This window comes from Micropterus dolomieu, linkage group LG09, assembly GCF_021292245.1.
Source record: "Micropterus dolomieu isolate WLL.071019.BEF.003 ecotype Adirondacks linkage group LG09, ASM2129224v1, whole genome shotgun sequence".
Taxonomy (NCBI): Eukaryota; Metazoa; Chordata; class Actinopteri; order Centrarchiformes; family Centrarchidae; genus Micropterus; species Micropterus dolomieu.
The window spans coordinates 10,936,149-10,958,903 of NC_060158.1; the positions used below are offsets into that span (position 1 = coordinate 10,936,149).

Genomic DNA, 22,755 nt, shown 5'->3' on the forward strand with positions numbered 1-22,755 from the left:
GAGGAAGTGGAGCTTGAAACATACACACAGTTGTTGTTACTTTTAATTGTGAAACCATCAACTTATTAAGATATCTTGCTCCTCCGGGAAGTGATTCTTATTCAAATAAGGGATGAATATAACAGACAGTGTTTGGAAGTTTAGTGGTTGGGGAGGAGGTGTTTTTAGGTGATTTTGAACATGTTATGATTGTTAGTGTTGCACACACAGACATGGCTACCTGAGGGTTTACTGAGAATGAAGTGAACCAAAACACATGTAGTCAGCTGCAGTCCTGACAGTGAAACTACCATGCTAATAAGAGAGAGAGGCTGGCAGACAGAAATTCTGTAGCAGTATAACAGGGGTGTGCAGAAAGTGGCGGGGTCTAATCCTGTCATCATGGGATATCTAAAAATCAGCATTTCAGCAATTATAAGTTTAAATAAATCCATAGAGTTATCAGTTTGTTGCTTACATTTCAGTTCCTGTCAAGTGCTCAAAATACATGGCATATCAGCGTATTGATTGTCGGCTTAATAATATCAGAAACATCAGTATCATTATGCTTTAAACTGCATGTAGCACCAATATTATGACACATATGTATAAACAGTAACAAGATACACTGATTGGTAGGCAATTTGGGCTACAGCCTACACAGTATGTTCTATTGTGTGAAAATATTTTAAAACCAAGAGTACATAATAATAATGACTGAAAAGAAATGTCTGAAGCTATTCGACCCTCTGATAAGCAATTCTGTAGAACTGGCACTGCCCTGCTGGGTTACAGGGGCTCCAGGGAAGGGGTAATAAGCCACCACTTCCTTCTATTATTTTGAGCAATGTACGGTCACGGTTCAGCAAAATGGAGGAGCTACGACTCAATACACGTTATTACCATGAATACAGGGAGCCCTGCATTATGGTCTTAACTGAGTCAGGGCTCCGTGAGGATATGCCGGACATTATGCTTCAGCTAGAGGCCTTCTGCTGTGTACGAGCGGACAGGGATATCTCCTCAGGGAAGACCAGAGGAGGGGGCATCTGTGTTTATGTGAGAGATACCTGGTGCAAACAACTTACAAATAGGAAAACTTCATGCGAACCGGATCTGGAAGTGCTCTGTCTTTCTATGAGACCCTTTTATCTACCAGACAGAGTTTGGGAATGTTATAATTTGCGCTGCCTATGTCCCCCACAATGGCTGCAAATCTCCTAGCTGAATGTGTGTATAATCAACTCCAGCACACCTATCTTTATACTCAGGGATTTCAACCACTGTCTGCTTGAGACTGCTTTAGCGGGATTTTATCAATATGTCAAATGTGGCACACGTAATAACAAAGTTTTAGACAAATGTTTTGATAACATGAAAAGTGCATATAAAGCTAAAGTGCTTCTTCCTCTCTCCAACTCTGACCACTCAACTGTCCATCTTATACCCACATACAGATCTGCTATTAAGTCCAGCAAGCCTCAACATAAGACTGTCTTGCAGTGACTGAGACTTTGAGAAGCTGTTTCTCTAGTACTGACTGGAGCATTTTCCGCACTTCTACATAAAGTGTATTGGATTACAATCACTTACTTCCACTTTAAGACTTTGGGTCTAAGCAGGTGGAAACTCAACAGGAAACACAGCCAACGATTTCAAATCTAGTTTGAATGGGGTGGGCACAGAAAATCTAATTTGCACAACAAAGCTGTCCTCCCTGTGCTGATGATAATACAGGTTAACATTTTACTTATTTTATTCTGTTGACTGTGCCCAAAGGAATAGAAGGAGAAGAAATCCAGTTGACTCAAACGTACAGACTTCAAAGGTAGAGCCGGAAAAGATGACAGGTCTGTTGGGAAATGGTTTTGTAGCAAAAGGTCCAGGAGTTGAGTCTCACACACCTACCAGTACAATATCCCCCCAGTTCTCAGATGGCGTTTCAACACACACACAAAGGTGATGATGATAGGGGATGAAGAAGACTGCTGGTGAAGGAGGACAATCCCTCAAAGTTTTGCATGTTCAAACCAAGAAGGAAGAGGCGTGTTTGAAGTGGAAGCACGAGCAGACTTTCCCTATCTAAGCCTTCTGTAGACACCCACACTCTCCCCTGATGACTTGCAAGAGAGAGAGAGACACAGAGAGAGGTAGACAGGAAAGAAAAAGAAACTTGGAAGTATTCAGTATGAAAGGAAAAAAAGATAACAGGAAGGAGGTGCAGGGGGAACAATGTGAATGGATAAAGAGACAGTTAAGGAGAAAGATGGTGATGAAACAGAATAGCGGAGGGCATGAATGAGGAGATGAGGGATGGAGGGGTGAATGGAAGAAACAATGGCAGAGATGACAGCGCGAGGGTGGAGAAAGAGAGAGGAAGACTGAATCAAACATGAGATTGGAGTCAATTAAAAGGAAGACTGTCAGGCTGGAATGGATTTATAGAAGAAGACAGTTACAGAGACAGAAGACGGAGGGAGAGCGAGATAATAGAAGGAGGATTGCCACAAAAAAAGAGATAAAGTGTGTTGGAGAGTTGCATGTGAGTGCCCTAAAAAGAGGCGGCTACTGTAGGTTTGCAGAGCTGCCAGAGTAGTGGTGATTAAGCAAGCTGATAGATACACACCCCTGCCACATGTTTTAGATACAAGGAGGAAAAGTGGAGGTGCAGAAGGAGGGATATAAGCACGGAAGCCATGTTAGACGTAGTCAGGAGGGAGGAGAGCGGAGGAACAAGCGACGAGGATGTAAATATAGAAAGAGATGTAGGAAAACACACCAAAGGGTATTGCAGGATGATGCAGAGGGGAAACGTCACTGGGACTTTCCCTGAGCTTTTTCCCCTCCTCCCCGAATTTTCAGAGTGGGTGGTGGGCAGAGAGGAGAGAGACTCTCTGCAAGTCACGAACAGCAGCTCACCACCTTAAGCCACATTGTACATCTCTTTAACAACACCCAGGACTCCTTTAAGACGGCTTCTCACTCAGTCAGCAAATTAATTGGGGAAGACGTTTGTTTTTGTCTGCAGTGCCTATCAGAGCTTTAAACTCTTACCGTTTTTGACAGTTTTTTTCATTGAGAATCCACCTCTTTAATTGGATTTTACCCTGGCTCAAGCCTCGTGCAGTGGATATCCTGTTTGTGGAGCAAGAAGCGTGAACTTTTGTCCATTTGCTGGATTTTACTGTTGCTTGTTCCTGAGGCCATCAGACTTTTTCCTTTTTAGAGATGAGATCCAGTTTTATGCAAGTCAAGCCTGTAGCTACACAGCAATGCAGCGTGAGTGTTTACAAGCTGATGCTTGTGTTTGTGCACTCGTCCTTGCTTGGTGTGCTGTTTGTCTTTCTGCTGTTTTGGATAGGGGGGTGAATAGTCAAGATGCCGCCTACGGGGTTACCCAGCATGCACTGCGTGCATTTTAACAGTAAAACTAATTTCTCTGAAATGGGAAGCATTGCTTTCCCCCAACACTGAGAGTCTTTGTTGACTTCATAAATTATAGAACAAACTAGCCAGCAGGGCTGGTTCTGGTGGTAAACATTTACATGTACAGCGTCCTTGAAAGTTATTGAAATTGGTCTTCAATTGTAAAAAGGTAAAATAACAACCTCTTCCCACTCTCAGGGGTAAGCTGTGTAACTGAGATTATTGAATTAATGGGTACAACTCTGTAATAAGACACCTTTTATAAAGAGATGTAACTAATTGCTATATTAATGGCTAATAAATATTTACTACTCATGGTCAGTTATAAGCTGTTAATAAGAACTTCTTTTAGTTGCAGGGTTGTACAAAATCTCTGGTGGTTATCTTTCTATTCGGTAACAATTTGTAAATTGTACTGCACCCATCACTGCATTTATGTGCATTAAGTACAATATAAGTATTTCCTTACTTCTCCTACATTTCAGGGGACCTAATGTACTTTTAATTTACTTGACAGCTTTACTTACTTTGCAATTTCAGATTACAATGGTATAAGATAAATCAATTTATACGTTTTGATATAAAAGGTTAAGCTAAATGTCAAAAGAAAAATCAGTTATTGCGGGTTTAAGTAAGATTTAGCACGACTTCTACATGTAACAGAGTATTTTTAAATTGTTGTATTATTATACTTGAGTAAAAGATCTGAATACTTTTTTCCACCACTGTAAAAATGTTGGTTGGTGCTCATGGCTTTCTCACTTTCTAATAAACAACTCAAGTCTGTAGTTATAACTGTTAGTGTTTTATGTTAAAATAAGATTTTAATAAATTAATTTTGGACCAAGTGAGAGGATAAATTATCCAAATATACAAATCTATAAAGTGTTAAAGTATTATTTATTAACTGTTAATAATGCTATTAGTTGCAACACATGAACTCAAGGGTGCGTCATTAGAAAGTGATACCGATAAACATAATGCCTACATTATCCATAAAACGTAGCAATTTAGCTAGCTATTAGCTAACTCTTTAACACCCAAATATTTAAAGTTGCAGTTGTTTACACTGTTTTGCATTGTACTTTTTTTATTCTTCTTGAAAATGAACACAACTACCCCAAAAAATAGAGCTTTGTCTTTTGATACATGTATTACATGTTCATATTCATGTAACTTTTCATGGTGTTGAAGAAATATTGAGAGCCAGGTTCAGGTGTGAAGAAGTTTCGGAGACTTAACATAGCATGGTTTATTGAGCCCGGCCAAGGAGATACAGTGCAAGCATACAACATGTGAACACATCAAATGCCAACACCAAATCTGAAGGATAACATCTTCTGGTCCCTTTTATGTTTCTCTCTTCCCCGTAGTGCCTGTTGGTTTAGGTCATCTTTCACCTAGAACAACTAATCTATCTGATGTTTAGACTCCAATGCTTCGTCATGTTGGAATCTATCACTATCCCTGAATTGTACTCTAGTTAGTCTGTGGAGCCAGTGAGTTCTTGTAAATATTCTTGTAGGACTCAACCTTTTAAGATTCACAGAGAACACTGATATCTGCTAGCCTGACACCTGAGCTACTGTCTCTAACTAATCAGTCTATTGTTGTCTCCCTGACAAGGACAGGTACATGTGAGAAATACCTAAAGCTAGAATGTCAGAAAACATTTATGGGGACAGATAAATTACTCTAAGCTAGACCTCTTACCTAGCCCCTTATGAAATATTCTCAACACATGGTACTAGCAGTCTTTGAAAGTTATACATAGTGCTAGCTAGTGTCCTGTGTTAGCATCTTGCAGGCAGAACAGTGGGTGGTAAAAAGCTAAAATAATTGATATGCTGCATAGAAATTTCATACAGTGATAATGGAGATATTTTGAGACATGTTATCATAGAATAATATACAACCAAATGACAAAATAAAAAATTTCATGTTGACATTAGCACCTCTTTTCTCCTCCTCATATTATTAGTAATAAATCAAAACACTTTCTGTACTTATTATTCGAGACACATTATTACCCACTTCTGGACAAGTGCATTAAAAAAGTCTTAGCTAATGACAACCACTAAGTCCACCAGTATATCCACTCGAGGTTTTCAACATAGATGCTCTGACCTCCTCAGCAGTAATTTCCAGCTGCTGTCAAGAGCCTCTTTAATTAGTTAGAAGCACTGGAATCATAACAGACCTCCTCCCCACAGTACCTCCTCTCTTTTCCCTCTCACTTCTATATATATCACTCTGCTCCGAGAACCAAGCAGCTCCAGGGACTCCTGTGATTGTGTTCAAGCATGCCTCCCTAGTGTGTGTGTGTGTGTCTTTTGTGCGAAATGTGTTTTGGTGCAGAGAGTATGCTCAGCATGGATGTGTGAGTGGAGCTTTTGGCATGTATGCATGGAATTAAATATTCAGGTGACAAGCAGCCACTCTGGTCCTGGAAATCTTTTTCTTCAGTGGTTCTCCACCCTTTTCTGCAGGAGCTCTCCACGCAGTTAAACAGGAGTTTCAGATGCCCTCAGTATTCCTGCTTATTTTGCTTTTTTCCCCCAGCAGCTTCACTAATATTCGATCTACAAGTTGGAAAAACGACACATTTGCATTGACTGTTATTGCATAGAGATGGAGTATAAAGAGCAGAGGGGGGTATAGAAAGACTTTACTGTGGCCCACAGGCTCAAGAGCACTTTCTGCATTATACATCAGCCTCTTCCTTGTTTATTTTTCTTCCTTCCTACCCGAAGTTACCGCACAAGATATCAAAGGCTCTTCTTTAACCTCAACTGGATCCTCTTCCAATTGAACGCTGAAATACAAACGAAGGACACAACTTATGTCTGCTTTGAACATACCAAGTATCACACACCCATATGAAACGCTGAAAGTGACTTGATAGGCGGGTTGACATGTCAGAATGATTGTATGAAGAGGTTGCAGTGAAAAGAAAATGAGAGGTTGTGTCCTTTGGTAATTATGGGTTGCATATGTAACAACCCCTGCGCTGGACTCTAAATGAGTTGACCTTATCATCGGTCTTGACAGTTGAATTTTGGTAAAAGAAAATTACCTCATCTTCCTCCTCTTGACCTTTTCAAGTGACAGGTGTCAGAGTGAACAACACTGTATCTGTGGAATTGTGATCACTGCCAGACTCCAGGTAAAATATAGAATATTCTTAGCAGCTATATCGATGGTTCCCAGCCTTTTCACTCAGGAGCTCCTGTCACAGGTTATATATATTGGAGTTCCCAGTAAAGTGTGAACTTCACTTCTTAGATATCTTTTTGGACGGCTGCAGCTGTAAAAAAAAATTGTTGCATTTTGTAACACAAAAGATCAGTCAAAACATTTGCACAATTTACAGTCATTTCTTCTTTAAGGAGATGGTAGGTAACAGTCTAATATAGTCTCGGTAGTTTATTTTGAGGCAAACCACATACAGTGTTCTGCTAAATAATCACTAGCTCACCAAACGTGTATTAATCCGCAGCTGACAACAGTCCCCAGCAAATACACTATTTACTCTTGTTTGAGTAAAATTTACTAAAAACTACAGCAGCCAGTTCTAGGAAATTACTGAGCTTTTTAAAAAAACGAAAATTATATATTTGTGACCTGTTAACATTTTTTAACAGTTTAATGCATAGTTGTGTTTTGTCTTTTCATGGGATTTATTGACAATAAGGAAAATATAGACTAGTCTAACCTCAGGGTGGAGGGTTGGTTCAGCTACACCATATATCAAGTCTTAATGATTTTCTGTAGTATAGAACAATGACAAAGTAGCGCTTATTGGAAAAACTCAAATTGATTCATCAATTAAATAGAATTTATTATTACTATTGATTGGTTAAATCTTTCATGTCACAGTGGTTGAATGGTGCAGAATTGTTATCAGTATGAATTCTCATTTCTTGTGCAGCAGACTCACATTGAGCTGTGGCTCCATCTGTTTACAGCACACCCTCCACAAAAAAAGTACTGTACTCCAAAACAGTAAATCTAGACAGATAAGGTTAAAATCATTATACTTTGTATTTTCTTCTTGTGGTCATAGCGCCACACCGGGCTGGAAGACATCAGTCCCACTGAAGAGGTGACAGACACAGAGGATAATGAAGAGGAGGACCTGGGTGTCCTGGACGACCAGCGGAGCATCATTCTCCACCTGCTCTCCCAGCTCAAACTGGGCATGGACCTCACACGGGTACGGCAGTGAAACAATGATTTTTAAATTAGAACTACAAAAAGAGACTGTACAGACTTAAGAAAATAAAGTTTATGTATGTGTCATAAATTGTGTGAAATGTCATTTTGCTTTTCCTAGGTGGTGTTGCCTACCTTCATTTTGGAAAAGCGATCACTACTGGAGATGTACGCCAACTTCATGGCCCACCCTGACATGTTCCTTTCGATCACAGCCGGGGCCACGGCCGAGGACCGAATAGTCCGTTTTGTCGAGTACTACCTGACCGCCTTTCACGAGGGACGGAAAGGTGCCGTGGCCAAGAAGCCCTACAACCCGGTGCTGGGAGAGACCTTCCACTGTTCCTGGGAAGTGCCCCGGGACAAAGTCAAACCTTTGGTCAGATCGAACCAGGGGTCTTCTTGGGAGCCAAGCAGGGGTGCCAACAACACACAGCAGGGTGATGATTCACCAGGAGGCTGCTACAGAGTCCGATTTGTGGCAGAGCAGGTGTCCCACCATCCTCCAGTGTCAGGGTTTTACTGTGAGTGCCGGGAGAGGAGGATGTGTGTCAACGCCCATGTATGGACCAAGAGCAAGTTCATGGGAATGTCTATAGGAGTGTCCATGGTGGGAGAAGGTGAGCTAATACAACATGGAACTACATACAATACTGTAGATATGTGATGTTTTGAAAACAATCACACCTTCTCTGTTTATTCACTTTGGGTTGAACTTTGTTTCTTTATTGTCATTGAATATGTGATGTACCACACTGGATACTCTGTTACAAGTTCAAATTTTACTCACTCGCGGTCAAGTAATTTCCCCCGCGGTAATATGTTGCGGCTCAACAGCGCGGTATGCGGTATTATCGCATTTTTCATCAATGAAGTAATTTGGTACAATATAGAATAATAATAGTAATGCTGGGTAACCCCATAGGCGGCATCTTGACTATTCACCCCCATATCCAAAACAGCAGAAAGACAGACAGCACACCATGCAAGGACGAGTGCACAAACACAAGCATCAGCTTGTAAACACTCACGCTGCATTGCTGTGTAGCTACAGGCTTGACTTGCATAAAACTGGATCTCATCTTTAAAAATATTATGTCTGTGGGTCTTGCCTCACTGCACAGCGAGCCGCTAACAGCAGCTTTATGGGCAGCGCAAGCGAGCTACTGGGTGCTAGTCAACAACATTGCCAAGCAAACTCATTTTACATTTTACACATTTCAAGTTAGCTAACCTTTAAAATAAACACTAAAACACAAAACATGGCAACACTTACAGCTTCCAAGTTTGAGGTCAGGTCACGTACAGCCCATGGCGATCCGTCCTTGAACCGTAACAGAGCTCCTTACGGTTGTGGAACTCTTGAAGCACTAATTTATTAATTTAACACACACTGAAGTGCAAAGTAAATTATGAACATTGCGGTTATTGCGGGGCTTGCCATCCTCCGCGGTATTTCAATTTTGCGGTTATCGCAACTGCCCTAATTAACATGTATTTCCACATTTTATTTATTATTTAACCTTTATTTATACAGGGTAGGCCGGCTAAACATATTTGCTCTTTTACAGCAGCGTCCTGTTAGAGAAACATAGTAAGAAGACAAATGCATAATGTTAATTAAAACAGAAATCAGACAGTATAGGAGGTAACAACGTTAATTAAAACAGAAATCAGACAGTATAGGAGGTAACAACGTTAATTAAAACAGAAATCAGACAGTATAGGAGGTAACAACGTTAATTAAAACAGAAATCAGACAGTATAGGAGGTAACAGGCTCAGTGAGAGCAATCACAACATGGTGGAGAACAACGGTGTTCAACTGGTGTGGCTGCCTTTTGTAGGTGCCATTACTGTAAAAGCAGTTCATGCCTGAATTGCTGTTGTATTAGCTGAAAATACTGCAAAATGATGCATTAATAATAAATAAAAAGATCAGAAACCGGAAAGGAATTAACAAGTAACCTAGACCAATAGTGAACTAAAAGACACGTAACAGCTACTCACTGTGGTATTTTCTTAACAATACTACAAACTACGACTCCAGAAATGACCTTTGAGTTGAATTAATACCTCTGACAGTCTCAACCAAAACTATTAAATTAATTCAAACAAGAATGCTGCCATTAAAATCGAGCTCCCCTTTTGTAACATAAATGTGTTCTACTTGTTTTCAAGAAGGTGCTCATTGTGTCAGCTGAATAACGGGAGGAACAAAAGGTCAAAATATTCTCTGAAAATAGCACTTTTTTTTGTCTTCTGGCAAACGTCTCACTTTTAAACCCTGTAGGCCTTCACAGTGTTGTGTATGAAAGAGTATGAGACCTCTCCCGTGGCAATCAATGAGCCAGTCCTCTCTGTCAGCACCATTACACGATATACAGTAGACTGTTTGAGATGAGTCACCCTGAGCGGAGGTACAGGAAGCCCTTGAGCCCAATCGACTGAATCTGGATACATGAATGTTTAGTCATACATTATAGCTTTCTCGGGCTCAACGTACATCTGACTACCTGTTGGCAGGTAATGACGCAGCAGTTTATCATCGCGTGCAGAGGCTGATACGGCCACCCAAGAACATAGTGACCCTCACCCCATTGATTGCTGGGTATCTTTACCCTTTCCTCATAGCAGTTGATACTGTATGTATACTTATGAATGGCTCCGACTCGACTTGAGTGGCAGTGAGTCAGCACCAGAGAAGTAACAGAGGCACAGCAGCTGATGCAGCCAGATAGTTTTGACATGACCGGCTGGATTTTGATTTGACCTGTGTGACATCGTGATGAGTGGTGGCTGAGGTCATACTGACCATCAAACGCTTGACTGTACACTTTATTCAGCATTCTGTGTCTTTTAAATAGAGTTACAAAGCAGTAGAATTATTATTAACTTCACGAATCGGAGTCAGATAGGGCCAGATCTCCAAGATAATAAGGCTGGTGTGACTATAATAAAGTGTGACTGCTGTTGCATGGATGTAACTTTGAGCAATTGGTTGTTGTTATTCATGTTAGCCAGTCTTAAAAATGGACAATAATAAGGCTGTGCAAATCCAAGTTAACCGGCTTTGCTTATCGTACAGGCATATGAGTGATATCAATACTCTCGTCTAAGTGATCTCTCAACAAGATAGATTGTTTTCCAAAATGTATAACTGTCGCTTTAAGAACAATTTAGATGTATTTTACAAGTATTATTTATACTTGACTGTTTCCACTTTCTGCTTTTTTTGACTTGTACTTTACTTTTACTTATTGTATTTTTTACTCCTGCTACATTTATTTGACTTCTATTGTTGCTAGTTACTTTTAATTTTACATACAAGACATGTGATTCATTTAAATATGACACAAACCCCCACAGGTGTTTTCAGGGATTGTGTTTGATCAGACTTACTCAGGTTGGAGTTATGCAAACTCACAGATGAAAATGAGCTCATTAGCTAAGTCTGGCACATTACCATTAACGTGTAAACTGAAGTGCATTGTTCCAGTAAGTCGGTAAGTAAGTAAGTAAAATATGCTGGGCTTTAAAACACCTAGCACTAATAAGAATTAAAGTTGTAACTCGTCCCACAACAAAACTAACTGGAGAATGAGCGATACATCACTCAAACCCAGTTGGTGCATGTCCAAACCGTCCTGAGAAAAGGTCTCATCAGGTACAATAAGTGACAAGTAAGGGTGGATCGTGCATATGTAGGGACTTTGAAATACTGGTTACAAAAGAGTTCAAACCAGCTACGTTAAAATGCTGCTTACATTGTAACACATCGGTAATAAAACTAAACCACTAAAATTATGTGTTTGACAAACAACCCCTTGAAGTCTTGAAAATGTATTTATTTTTGAAGGTTTATCTATCTTTCAGGTCTTTGGGTGCTATTTAATTTAATATTCTTAGAGGAGCCATTCTGCATAATAAATACCCCTGTACTTGCACTCCAATAGAATTATGAGAGTATTTTCACACTGTGTAATTGCTAATGTCACTAATACCTAAATGTTCTGAATACTCTGTCTAGCACTGGCTTTCAGACCGATCGAAAACATGTGACACATACAGTAGACCTCTTCTAATGATTGTTAATCAGCATGCTACTCTCCCTTCACATAAGCTCAAGCTAAATCCTTTGTGAGGTTTACATCTAGCTATCTTAACCCTCTGAATCATGATATGACCACAATGGAGTTTTTCCCCTTGTAGGCATTTTGCGGGGAAACGTAGCCACACACGCAGTCTTGTGTAAAAATGTGATTATGGTATAAGAACAGAAAGCTATTCATGGACATGTGAGAGTCAGAGGAGACCCAGAAAGTTGGTTATGTTGCTGTTTACGACTTATGCACCGACTGAATGACGCAGATGATGAGTTACATATGACGAGAGTTGATCATGAGCTCAAAGTATAATAGCCTCCCTTACGGGAATCCATGCACCCAAGAAATGGGAACACTGACTACCTAAAGTGATTTCAACTGGTTTATCACAGTGGGTGTTCATTGTGCTGAATTATACTGTTGCTTTTTATTGCCTATACACAGGACACTGTGCTTAATGTTGATTAATCACAACATTACTTAAGATTTAAAGCTGCTGCTGTAATGGGCACTTCAGAGATTTAATTCTTACATCATATTAACTGTTACCATAAAATGCATAGCCTAGTCATTACATTTGATTCAATGTTTATATAGATTATTTACTTTTTTCTTTGCTGCTTTCTGTGAAAACAGATTAAGTTAGTGCTTAGACAAAGAGGCACTGTGCAGGGAAATCAGCTGGTTCAACATGCCTTGCCTGATTTGAACTTTCGAACCAAATTCTTATTGGACCACATTCGAGCCATATGTTTTTCCTGAGAAACGAGCTTCCTCTCAGTGAAACCTTCATTTCTAACATTTTTTCCCCCTCTATTTTCTTGTCTTCTTTGTGCGTTTGTGTCTCCATCATGCATCTCTTCCTTCCTCCTCTCAGGGGTCCTTTGTCTCCTGGAGCATGACGAGGAGTACGTCTTCACGTTGCCCTGTGCCTACGCCCGCTCCATCCTCACAGTGCCCTGGGTGGAGCTGGGGGGCAAAGTCTCCATCAACTGTGTCAAGAGCGGCTACTCTGCCACCGTCACCTTTCATACTAAGCCCTTCTATGGAGGGAAGGTACACCGGTGAGTATTTTTCTCTCTCCCACCTCCTGCCTTTATACAGTCATCTCACTTTGACAGCAAACATTATAGGCTAGGTCGTCTTTTCCTTTTATATGTTCTGGTGGCTTTGTGCTCAACAGTGTGATTAGAATTATAAAGGAGGCAAATGTTGGGCATTTAGATTATGTAATAAGGGTTGCTCCCTGACAACAGCTGCATAAAAACAGTCTAAAAAAAAATTTCCACACAATTACAGCATATGAGGGACCTGCTGTGAAAAAAATAACTTGCTGATCTTGTTATCCCTCTCTGTATCTTTTTGGCTTTAGTGGATAAATCAGAATTTCGTTTTTTATTCTGTTATCAAAAACAACATATACACATGCAGGAAGAGAAGTATTTCATCAACTTATTTTCTTATTCCTCCATCTGCAATGTTTAAAAAAAAAAACTCTTAAACTAGAAATAAATCAATTTCTCTGTGTAGTGATGTAAAGCAATGAAACAGATTTCACAATAAATGCACAATGCAAGTCAGTAAAAGGCTGTTTATTGTGAGAAAACAATGCCTCAATGTTAAAATATATAAGGACATAAAAGCCACTTGCTGCAATTTGTCTGCATTTGTGTGACAGCAACATACAGACTGCTAGTTTCCACTGGGGTTCTCAATTTACAACAAACAAGTACCACTCGATGTTAAAATAAGATGCCATAATTACAACCCTGTCTCATAGAAATTACCTTTATATATTAGTACTAAAAGGAAATACTGTATGTTTGAAAGATGTAATGCCACCCGAATTACGTTTTTAATTAAGATTATATGGAATCCATTTTAAAGAAAGAATCAGCCAAGTTGTAAAAATATTTATACAGCACATTTTTATTTGTTTCCCCTACAATAACTGCAGAAAGCAACCATTTCCTTTTTTTGTTGTTGTAGTAAACAAACAATTTCTAAGAGACATCACATAAAACAAATCTTCACATAGTGGGTCTAAGTGATGTTAAGTCAATTAGCACCTTATTCCTGAAATTTAAAATGCAGATATAAATGTAATAGAGACAGATGAGACAAATTCGTAACAACGTTTTGTTTTGTTTTTTGGCCAACTCAGAGTGACGGCAGAGGTCAAACACAACCCGACCAACACCATCGTGTGCAAGGCCCAGGGCGAGTGGAACGGCACGCTGGAGTTCACCTACAGCAGCGGGGAAACCAAAGTGATGGACACGGGCAAACTTCCAGTCACCAGGAAGAAGCTGCGGCCTGTGGAGAGACAGGGGAGGACAGAATCCAGGTGAAAAACTCAATCCCACAAGGTAGGGTGAAGCCAGATGTGGGAGAATTGCTTATAAATGTAACTGTTGTGTGGTTTCGCTGTGCTTGCAGGCGGTTGTGGCAACATGTCACCAAGTCGCTGAAGGAAGGGAACATGGACGAGGCCACAGAGCACAAACACAGGCTGGAGGAGCGACAGAGAGGGGAAGAGAGGCAGCGAGCAGCCGACAACAAACCCTGGACACCCAAATTCTTCACTAAAGAGGTACAGTGGAGGGAGATAAAGATTGTAACTGTGATACAAGGCTGAGCAGCAGCGTGGTGTGGGGATACAGGAGCACGATCTTCAAACTCCCCTTCAGCTTTTAGCTAGCCATTCTTACAGTTTTGAAAATATCACAGGCTGTGTCTGAAATCACTTCTGTTTACACTATTTCAGCCATTTTATGCGAGTGAAATTTATACTCCATATAGCATATTGAATATGTGCTACATGTGTCAGTAATGACGATAACTGCTCACTACAGAGTGAACCATGACTGTCTCTGAGGTTAGTAGTAAATGTGTTGTAATTTAGGACACAGCTACCACCTGAAAATCTCTGGTCATTCTTAAAAGGTACTGATCAGTCATGACATTACGACCACTGACAGGTGAAGTGAATATCATGGCACCTGTCAGTTGCCAGGTTATATTAGGCAGCAAGTGAACATTTTGTCCTCAAAGTTGATGTGTTAGAAGAAGGATAAAATAGAGAAGTGTAAGGATTTGAGCGACTTTGACAAGGGCCAAATTGTGATGGCTAGACGACTGGGTCAGAGCATCTACAAAACTGCAGCTCTTGTAGGGTGTTGCCGGGCTGCAGTGGTCAGTATCTATCAAAAGCAGTGAGCCGGCGACAGAGTCAGGTCAAATTGTTGAAAAAGTTGATGCTGGTTCTGCATCGCAGTTTGTTGCGTATGGGGCACGTGAGCAGCCCAAGAGACTAAACACAGGAAGTAAACCATAGCTGTGTCCCAAATCAATGCTACATACCACAGCAGGCTTTGAGTATAGTGTGTTCACACTGAAGGTGACAAAATAATGTACACTTGCATAATAATGCAATAAAGTAAATTTTTTTTAGTGTGCTGTTGATGGACTGCCTGCTATTCTCCTGCAATGCTGTGCACAAAGGAAATGTAGAAGTAGCTCATAGCTGGAAAAAATGTGAATAAATTGTTGGTAGTGGTGAGACATTCTAGAGAGATCTGAGAAAACAAAACAGTAATTAATAAATCAAGTGAACAGAGAGAGACTGTCCGAAAATGTGTGCAGTTATTCGTAAACAATATTATGAGTCTCCCCTCTCTGTGACGGACAGCTTTTCACTCTGCCTTCTTGGTGTGTAAATACACACTTTTGATTTCCTACATGAGCGGACATCATGTCGTTCAAACTAGTTCTTCTTATCGAGCACAAGCCGACCCTTATTGTGAAATAGAATATAAAATAGAAGTAAAGCAGAACTAACTAACTAACTGGCAAGTTAATTTTATTATTACTTGGCCTGTTGAATTAGGCTGGAGGAAATAAATCCCAAATCATATCTCAAAACCTCAGAAAACATCCACTACCTACATGGCGTTATGCCACTATGTACTACTTTTGGGGACTTGGGTAACTGACCCTTTGTCAGATGATCAAAGTTTAAGTTTATTAGAGATTTCTTCCACTAAGAATCGTCCATTTTTTCTTCTTGCATGTGCAGGGAGACGGCTGGATCTACAACAACTCACTGTGGAAGTCGACCTGACAGCAGACCAACACAGTCTTCTCATGGACAAAATCTGAGCTCCCGCCTCCCCAAGCTGAGGGCAGAGGTCAGGAAGCGAAGCGCAGGGAGGGGCGTACTCCAGAGACCTTCAGACTTGTGCTATAGACTCCCAGTGACACACAAACAGGAAACAAGCAAGGTGCCAAAGGGATCTCCGGTGGTTGGAGCTCCTGGGACAAAAGTACATTTTTATAAACAGTTAATATTACTATTCTAAGTAGAGTATTTCTATTTTTCACCTTGTCAAGGCCTTTTTTGCACACGCACAGTAATGAAGTTTGCCACTGGTCTTTTGCTTAGATGTTTTTTTAAATGATCAATATGTTTTCTCAGACATCAATGTTTTGTTCCAAGCTTTTAGTTTGTGATGCAGCGTTAGAATGAATTGGTAGAAGTTCCCTGTAACACACAATACTGTAGCTGTAAACGAGTTGTTTATATAAAAGCACTTTTACCATAGAAATAAATTTAATACTTTATTATATATGGCTTTTACCAATCAGGGTGATCTCTAAGAGCTTTAAAGGGGAGAACTAACCATCTAACCAGATTTAAAACGAGATATAAACAGAGGTAAAATTAACAAATGTACTACATTAGATTTTGTCTTAGTATATATTATTGCACAGTCCATTGCAGTAAGCTATTAGAAAGTAAAGGTCCTGATTGTTTTGTCTGCACTATGAATGTATTTAGGCACATTTTAATAGTATGCTTGTACTGTGTAGCTATTCTACATGCTTATTGTGTTTTACCTTTATATTTTGCCACGTCGCTACATTTACAGTATTTCACCCACTGAGCGAGAAGCCTCTGCATAACAGACGCTTTCCATTACTACCTCTCTTATTCAGCTATTCCAGCCATTAGCCATTTATACTTCCAAAACAAAACTTGTGACAAAATGCGCCAGGGTTTTCAAAAAAACTTTTTTTGTTTGCATCTGTGCCCCCCAAACGGCACTTGTGTAATTAGGCTGCAGCTGCTCACCCAGTCCGTGCCTCCTGAAGTTAGTACTTCTCCTCGGGTCGCCCGTGGTGATGAATATGGATGAAGAAGGCTTGCGGGGGAAAAAAAACCCCAACAACTATGTTCTCACATCTGGGGGTCGCTCGAAGGTTGCCTCTGTGAAGATGAGAGGATAATCTACCAGAATAACAATCACTGGGAACTGGGGTAACCAGCCTGCTGGGGAGAGAAGGAAATTTAATGTGTCCTACTACTGTGGTACTTACATTCCATGTTTGACAAAGTCTGTGGCCAATTTCATGGTTTTTCAACAAAGTAGAAATTAAATAAGAACAATTAACAGTAAATCCACTTGACATTTTTCTGAAGGCCTTATATATTTGTCATGGAGGGATATTCACATAATCACCTCACTGCTTGCTCTTACAGATGTTTCTTCACTTAAATTTTCAAATGGTATTAAGCCAGGTGAATTTACCAGATGCCTATTTGTAGCTTGTCATGCCATGACAGTATAGAGAACAAACCTGCAACCAGTCATCTTCAGCAAACCACTGTTCATTACTGATTTATGACATTCGCCTTACATGAAACTAACAGTTGTATTTTGTTTTTTTTATATCCAAAGGGATCCAGACTCACTGAAGTAGATAGTGACTGTGGATAAAGGAGGTATTATCTATTAATAAAGACCTATCTTTTTTTTAATTAAACATGTCTTCTTACAAATGTCTTGCATTCAAGTGATTCATCATATACTGTATACTGCTACTCCTTGTTCCCTCCACAGGTAGAGGACCTATGCAACATCTAAGTCTTTGTAAGAAAGGTCACAGTAGGTGCTATTTGAGATCGCTGTTCTAATAAATGTGCCATGACAATTATGGACTCACTTTAGCCTTGTTAGTGGCGTGGCTCCAACCTGGAGTATCTAATCCTGAACAACTTGATAGAGAAATATGCCGTAAATTTAGTACAAATATTCACAGTACATGAAGATGAACTCTAATAACGTTGGTGACACCAGCAGATAACCAACCAATTTCCAAGAAGTTAATCTCAAAATTACATCTTTAAAGCTTAGAACCAAATTCCTGTCAATTTAAGCATAAGATTTTTAACATAGCAAATATGTTAATGATGGCACGATAACATGCTTAGCATCATAAACAAAGAGGCTAAATGTTGGCTTGTCAAGCTAAACATTACATGACACAAAAACCATGATAATATCAGTATGCGAACATGGCAACATGCTAGCTAACGGTTAACATGCTTTATGTGACATGGTTGACTAAATATGCTAACTTTTAGCATAGCACATTATCATGGCCAAGGATGAGCATGCTAGCATCTTTAGGTGTGTGCTAAAATGTCTGGATACAGTTTGAGGATGATCTGACAAAGAGCTGAGTCTGACAACCTAAGATGGCCACGGCAAAGGGTATACCTTCCTCCAAATTTAACAATAATTGCCTATCAGGGATGTTTTCTGGGGTGAAATGAGCATTACAACTTCATGTGGTTCCTTTGGAATACTAATAGGGTGCTGCTTCACATACACTGGTCAGCCACAACTTTGACGACTGACCGGTGCCATGATAACGAGAAAATCAGTGTTCGCCTGTCAGTGGGTGGGACATATAAGGCAGCAACTGAACATTTTGTCCTCGAAGTTGTTAGAAGCAGGAAAAATGGGCAAGTGCCAGGATTTAAGCGACCTTGACGAGGGCCAAATTTTGATCGCTATCGAAGGTGGTCCAAGGAAGACAAAGCTGTGAACCGGGGACAGGGTCATGGATGGTCAAGACTCAGTGATGCGGGGGGCAAAGGCTGGCTTGTGTGGTCCAACGCAACAGACGAGCTACTGTAGGTCAGATTGTTGAAAAAGTTGATGCTGCTTCTGAACGAAAGCGGTCACAACACATATGGAGTCCATGCCTTGAGGGATCAGGGGTGTTTTGGCTGCAAAAGGCTATGTTATGACCAGCAGTATATTGTTATGGCTGATCGGTGTATGTCCAAGAATAGTTCTTTACAGGTTTCAAGTGCTTACTCAGATCTAGATAAGGAATATTAGGAAGTTATTCATTGATGGGAAGCTTTACTTTACTCAACCAATATTTACCCACATACCAATGGATTCCACCTCGTGACCATACACTCACAAGCATGCTTTCTTTCCTTCCTTCTTACTGTTGCAGACTCAGGAGCAAGTGTCTTCATCCAAAGGCTAATGCTGCCATCAAGTGGTTGGCTTTCTGTTCGCCTAGAAAAATATGAATATACTGAATGTAATTTCCGTTTATCTTTCTGAATAATGCTTTGGTTTAAAAATGGCACATCAATAACAACAACGTACACAAGTGTTTTCATTAAAGTGTATATTTAAAGATGGCTTAACAGAACAACAATGTAAAAATGTAAACTTTGAAGGTGAGGGAGGGATTTCATTAGAACAAAAATGGTGTTGGGGACAGACGGCACTGAGCTACTAAGAAATGAGTAAACTTAGTAGAGGAAGGAACCGTTCCGCCACACCAAAGTGACACAAAATGTAAGGAAAATAAAAACGAAGAGGGCAACACACTGCACGTCACATTAAGGCTTAGTCTGAACTCTCCCCTCTCTTGACAAATGAGGAATCCAAGGACATGACACGGTTTTAGGCTTTGTGTAACTGAATAACAATGTGGCATTGTGTCGAAGGTCTGAAGCCTGAAATGGTGACACCGTTTCAAACAAGATCAAAGCAAAAAGAACAAAGTGATTCAGACAATTAAAAAAAAAACAAAATGTGTAGAAGCGGTGAAACTAGCCAGTCACTTTTTGTGAGATGTGACAAAACAAGTACAGCTGTATGATGTGTTAGTCTTTTGATGTGTCACTTATTTGAAAAACAAAAATACATGCATATACAGAAACTTAAGTGTTTGGACATCTGAAGAAGAACCCAGACACACAAAGAACAGTGCAGTGCCCAGAGGACAACAAGTCAAAGGTTACGGCTCATTAGAGCTGCGTCCCAACTGTGTAGTATATGCTAGAGCTGAAACAATCACGTGATTAATCCATAAATCAGTTGACAGAAAATGAATGAACTATTTTTAATGTTTGATTAATATTAATAAATATTTATTTTCTTGCAAATTTCACTGCAAATGTGAATATTTGCTTGTTTCCTTAGTCTTCTATATTAAACTAAATATCAGCCGAGTCAAAATGTTGTGATATCCTGAGGACCAAACCATTAACGAAGAAAATAATTAACAGATTCATCGATTGGACAATTGGGATTAATATTTTTTTTGTGTTACAAACTGGGGGTTAGTACTTTGAAAGCGATGTGGGGTCTAATGTATGATGCTATTTAGGTGCATCTAGGGCTGGGCAATAAATCAATAATTATCGCAATATAATTTTCCTCAATAACAATATAACAAACGTTCAATATATCGTCAATAAATGTTTCATTTAAGTCATTTGAATCCCGAACAAATTAGCACTTATTTTTTCCTATTAAGATATTTTGTTGAGAAAAAGGGACTGAAAAAAAGAAAAAGATTTTACTTAATTTTACTCAAGCATATAATAAAAAAAATTAATTGTTTTGAATGTTCCTCAGATTTTTTAAGTGATCCACTATTTGGTGTTAAGTGTTTGTCATGTTCTGACCATAAAGAAAAGTTTAAAACCAAAACTAACCATCTGATTTCTTCAAAAAGCAAAAATCCGGCTTTTAACTTGATAGAAATAATCATTTGACATTTATCGTGATAATTATCTATATCGAATGGTATGAAATTTTTTATCATGATTAAATTTTTGGCCGTATCACGAAGCCCTAGGTGCATCATGGGAAATGTAGGATCCAGCATTTTTGGAGCTCGACTCACACTGGACTGAAAGTTAAGGATCATCTCGACCTCTGCTGCTTTGATATTGATCCTTCCTTTTTTTGAATCCGTCTCTCGCTAGTCCACCGACTTTAGAACCTGTGGTGTACGCCTTTAATGGGCAGCTATTTTGATAATAGATTTATCATTTGTTAAGCAAAAATGCCAAAAATTTGCTTGTTACAGCTTTTTCCAGGGAGATGATTTGCTACTTCTGTTTTATCTCTGTAAATTCAATACTTTTGGTTTTCGGCGGTTAGTGAGACAAAACAAGACATTTGAAGATTGACATTTTAACTTAATTTGAGACATTGTATAGACAAAAAATAAATAAAATAATTGGTTTCAGCCCTAATGCTTACTTACATTATTTAGAATAGCTGTTAATTCTACAATGTGAACAAATTACATTAGGGGTGAAACAATTAGTTTATTAGTTGATAGTATTTTGGTAATAATAAGACTTATGTTGCAGCCCTAATGCTTACAGACATATTTGAGAATGATGGTTACATACCTTTTTTAGACTTGTATGCAGTATGGAATTAGGACACAGCTCTAAAGTACCCTGAAGATGGCCGTTAGTCCATCCTTTCCCATCCTCAGTTGTCCTTTCTAGTTTCAGTACCTGTGTACCAACTACCCCCCTTCACAGTTCCCTTCCAGACATATTGAAAATGTCCAGTTTCCATTGCCTCAGTCTGGTCGAAGCACCCAGCCGGCCGCATTGATGCATGATCAGATAAATCAAAACACTAACAAAGCAGACAGTCACAAATTAATGAGGCGATTATGACCAGCGATGAGGCACTAGGCTTTGCACACTGAACTACAGAGCTCCCTCTGCAGGAAGGGAAGCCTAATTTATTTTCACTACTTTTTACCTATGCTTGCTTTCGTCCGTCTTTAAAACCCTAGCAGCAGAAATATACAATCTATGCAATTTATGAAAAACGAGGGCTAGGGGTGGGAGTTTGTAAAAATTCACATTCATTCTTTCAACAAAACCTCAAGCCCCTCTGTACAAGAATTATTGCATTCACTGATCTATTTGCTGTCATACAAAAAAAAAAACAACAAAAAAAAAAACAATCACAAAGAAATTAGGAAAAAACAGGAACTGCATATTTAAAAATCACCACAATACTCCAATATATTATCATCCTTTAGACATTTTCTTTACATAATATATTTACATATTAGGCCAATTTTTTTTTTCTAAAGAATTTGTTGAAAAAGAAGGTTGGGGAGCCAGGCAGACATAAAGGAGATGACGATGATAAAAAGGTTAATATTACAGATGGGCTGTGCCTAGACGGTGACGTTCCTCCATACCGCATACTGTCCTCTGTACACGTGTCAGGAACAAGTCCTCAGCTTTCACTCCTGCGCTTTCTCGCTCTCAGTAATGAGTTCACATGTGCCATGGAGCAAGGTCGATGGGTCTTTGGTGCAAATGTTCCAAGTCTTCTCTCGTTTCCCCTCCACGTCCTCTCAACCCCAAATCCCGTACTGAAAAGCAGTTAATTAAACGTACCACAAAATAATTAATCAACGCCGAACCAAGTAGAGCAGCCCTATACCTTGCCACACATTCAAGTACAAAGTAAAAAAAAAAAATTAAGAAAGATAATAAGCAAGACATACAGTCCTCAGGATAAAACGCACAACAGTTCTGGAGCTAGCCAGATATGACACTTCAACTTCCTCAACACGGGGGGCGCTCTAATGAGAAGAGACCAAGTGCCAGATAAACAGCCCCTGTGTTCTTCTTCATTGGTTGTTCAAGGTTTCTTCGCATTTGTTTGCCTAGAAGAGTTCATCATCATCATTATTTTTTTTGTAGTTTCTTGCCTTTTCTCAGGGCAAGCTTGTTCTTGATGTGTCCTCGCTTCCTCTTGGCGGTCTGGTCACAGGGACAGAAAAAAGAAACAGCCATCTAATTAAAATCATTTTCATCTAGAATTTACAGGATAAAATTGGATTTTAATTACTTACATATCACTTCTGGCCCACCAAAC

The 22,755-nt window shown here is 39.5% G+C and overlaps 2 protein-coding genes across 6 annotated transcripts in view; one reads left to right on the plus strand and one right to left on the minus strand.

Annotated features, from left to right (window-relative positions):
- The window catches only part of LOC123976770 (oxysterol-binding protein-related protein 10), a 60,220-nt gene extending 42,653 nt beyond the window's left edge, over positions 1-17,567 (plus strand). Inside the window, exons 8-13 of the mRNA XM_046059117.1 lie at positions 7,472-7,621; positions 7,742-8,240; positions 12,603-12,789; positions 13,890-14,072; positions 14,165-14,318; positions 15,804-17,567. Of these exons, the coding sequence (XP_045915073.1) occupies positions 7,472-7,621; positions 7,742-8,240; positions 12,603-12,789; positions 13,890-14,072; positions 14,165-14,318; positions 15,804-15,848 (1,218 nt within the window). The 3' untranslated portion in view covers positions 15,849-17,567. The remainder of the gene's footprint in view (positions 1-7,471; positions 7,622-7,741; positions 8,241-12,602; positions 12,790-13,889; positions 14,073-14,164; positions 14,319-15,803) is intronic.
- The window catches only part of LOC123976632 (dolichyl-diphosphooligosaccharide--protein glycosyltransferase subunit STT3B), a 93,840-nt gene continuing 84,446 nt past the window's right edge, over positions 13,362-22,755 (minus strand). The window contains exons 16-19 of one of the 5 annotated variants that reach the window (XR_006826404.1): positions 22,589-22,640; positions 19,007-19,107; positions 16,860-16,994; positions 13,362-14,041 (exon numbers count right to left, since the gene is read on the minus strand). Coding sequence is in view for 3 of the 5 variants with exons in the window: in XM_046058933.1 (XP_045914889.1) it covers positions 22,149-22,246; positions 22,589-22,640 (150 nt within the window). In the remaining 2 variants the exon portion in view is untranslated. Of the gene's footprint in view, positions 14,042-16,859; positions 16,995-19,006; positions 19,108-19,207; positions 22,641-22,755 lie in introns of those variants that run through there. The other 4 variants (XR_006826405.1, XM_046058934.1, XM_046058933.1 and 1 more) reach the window with 4 other exon arrangements.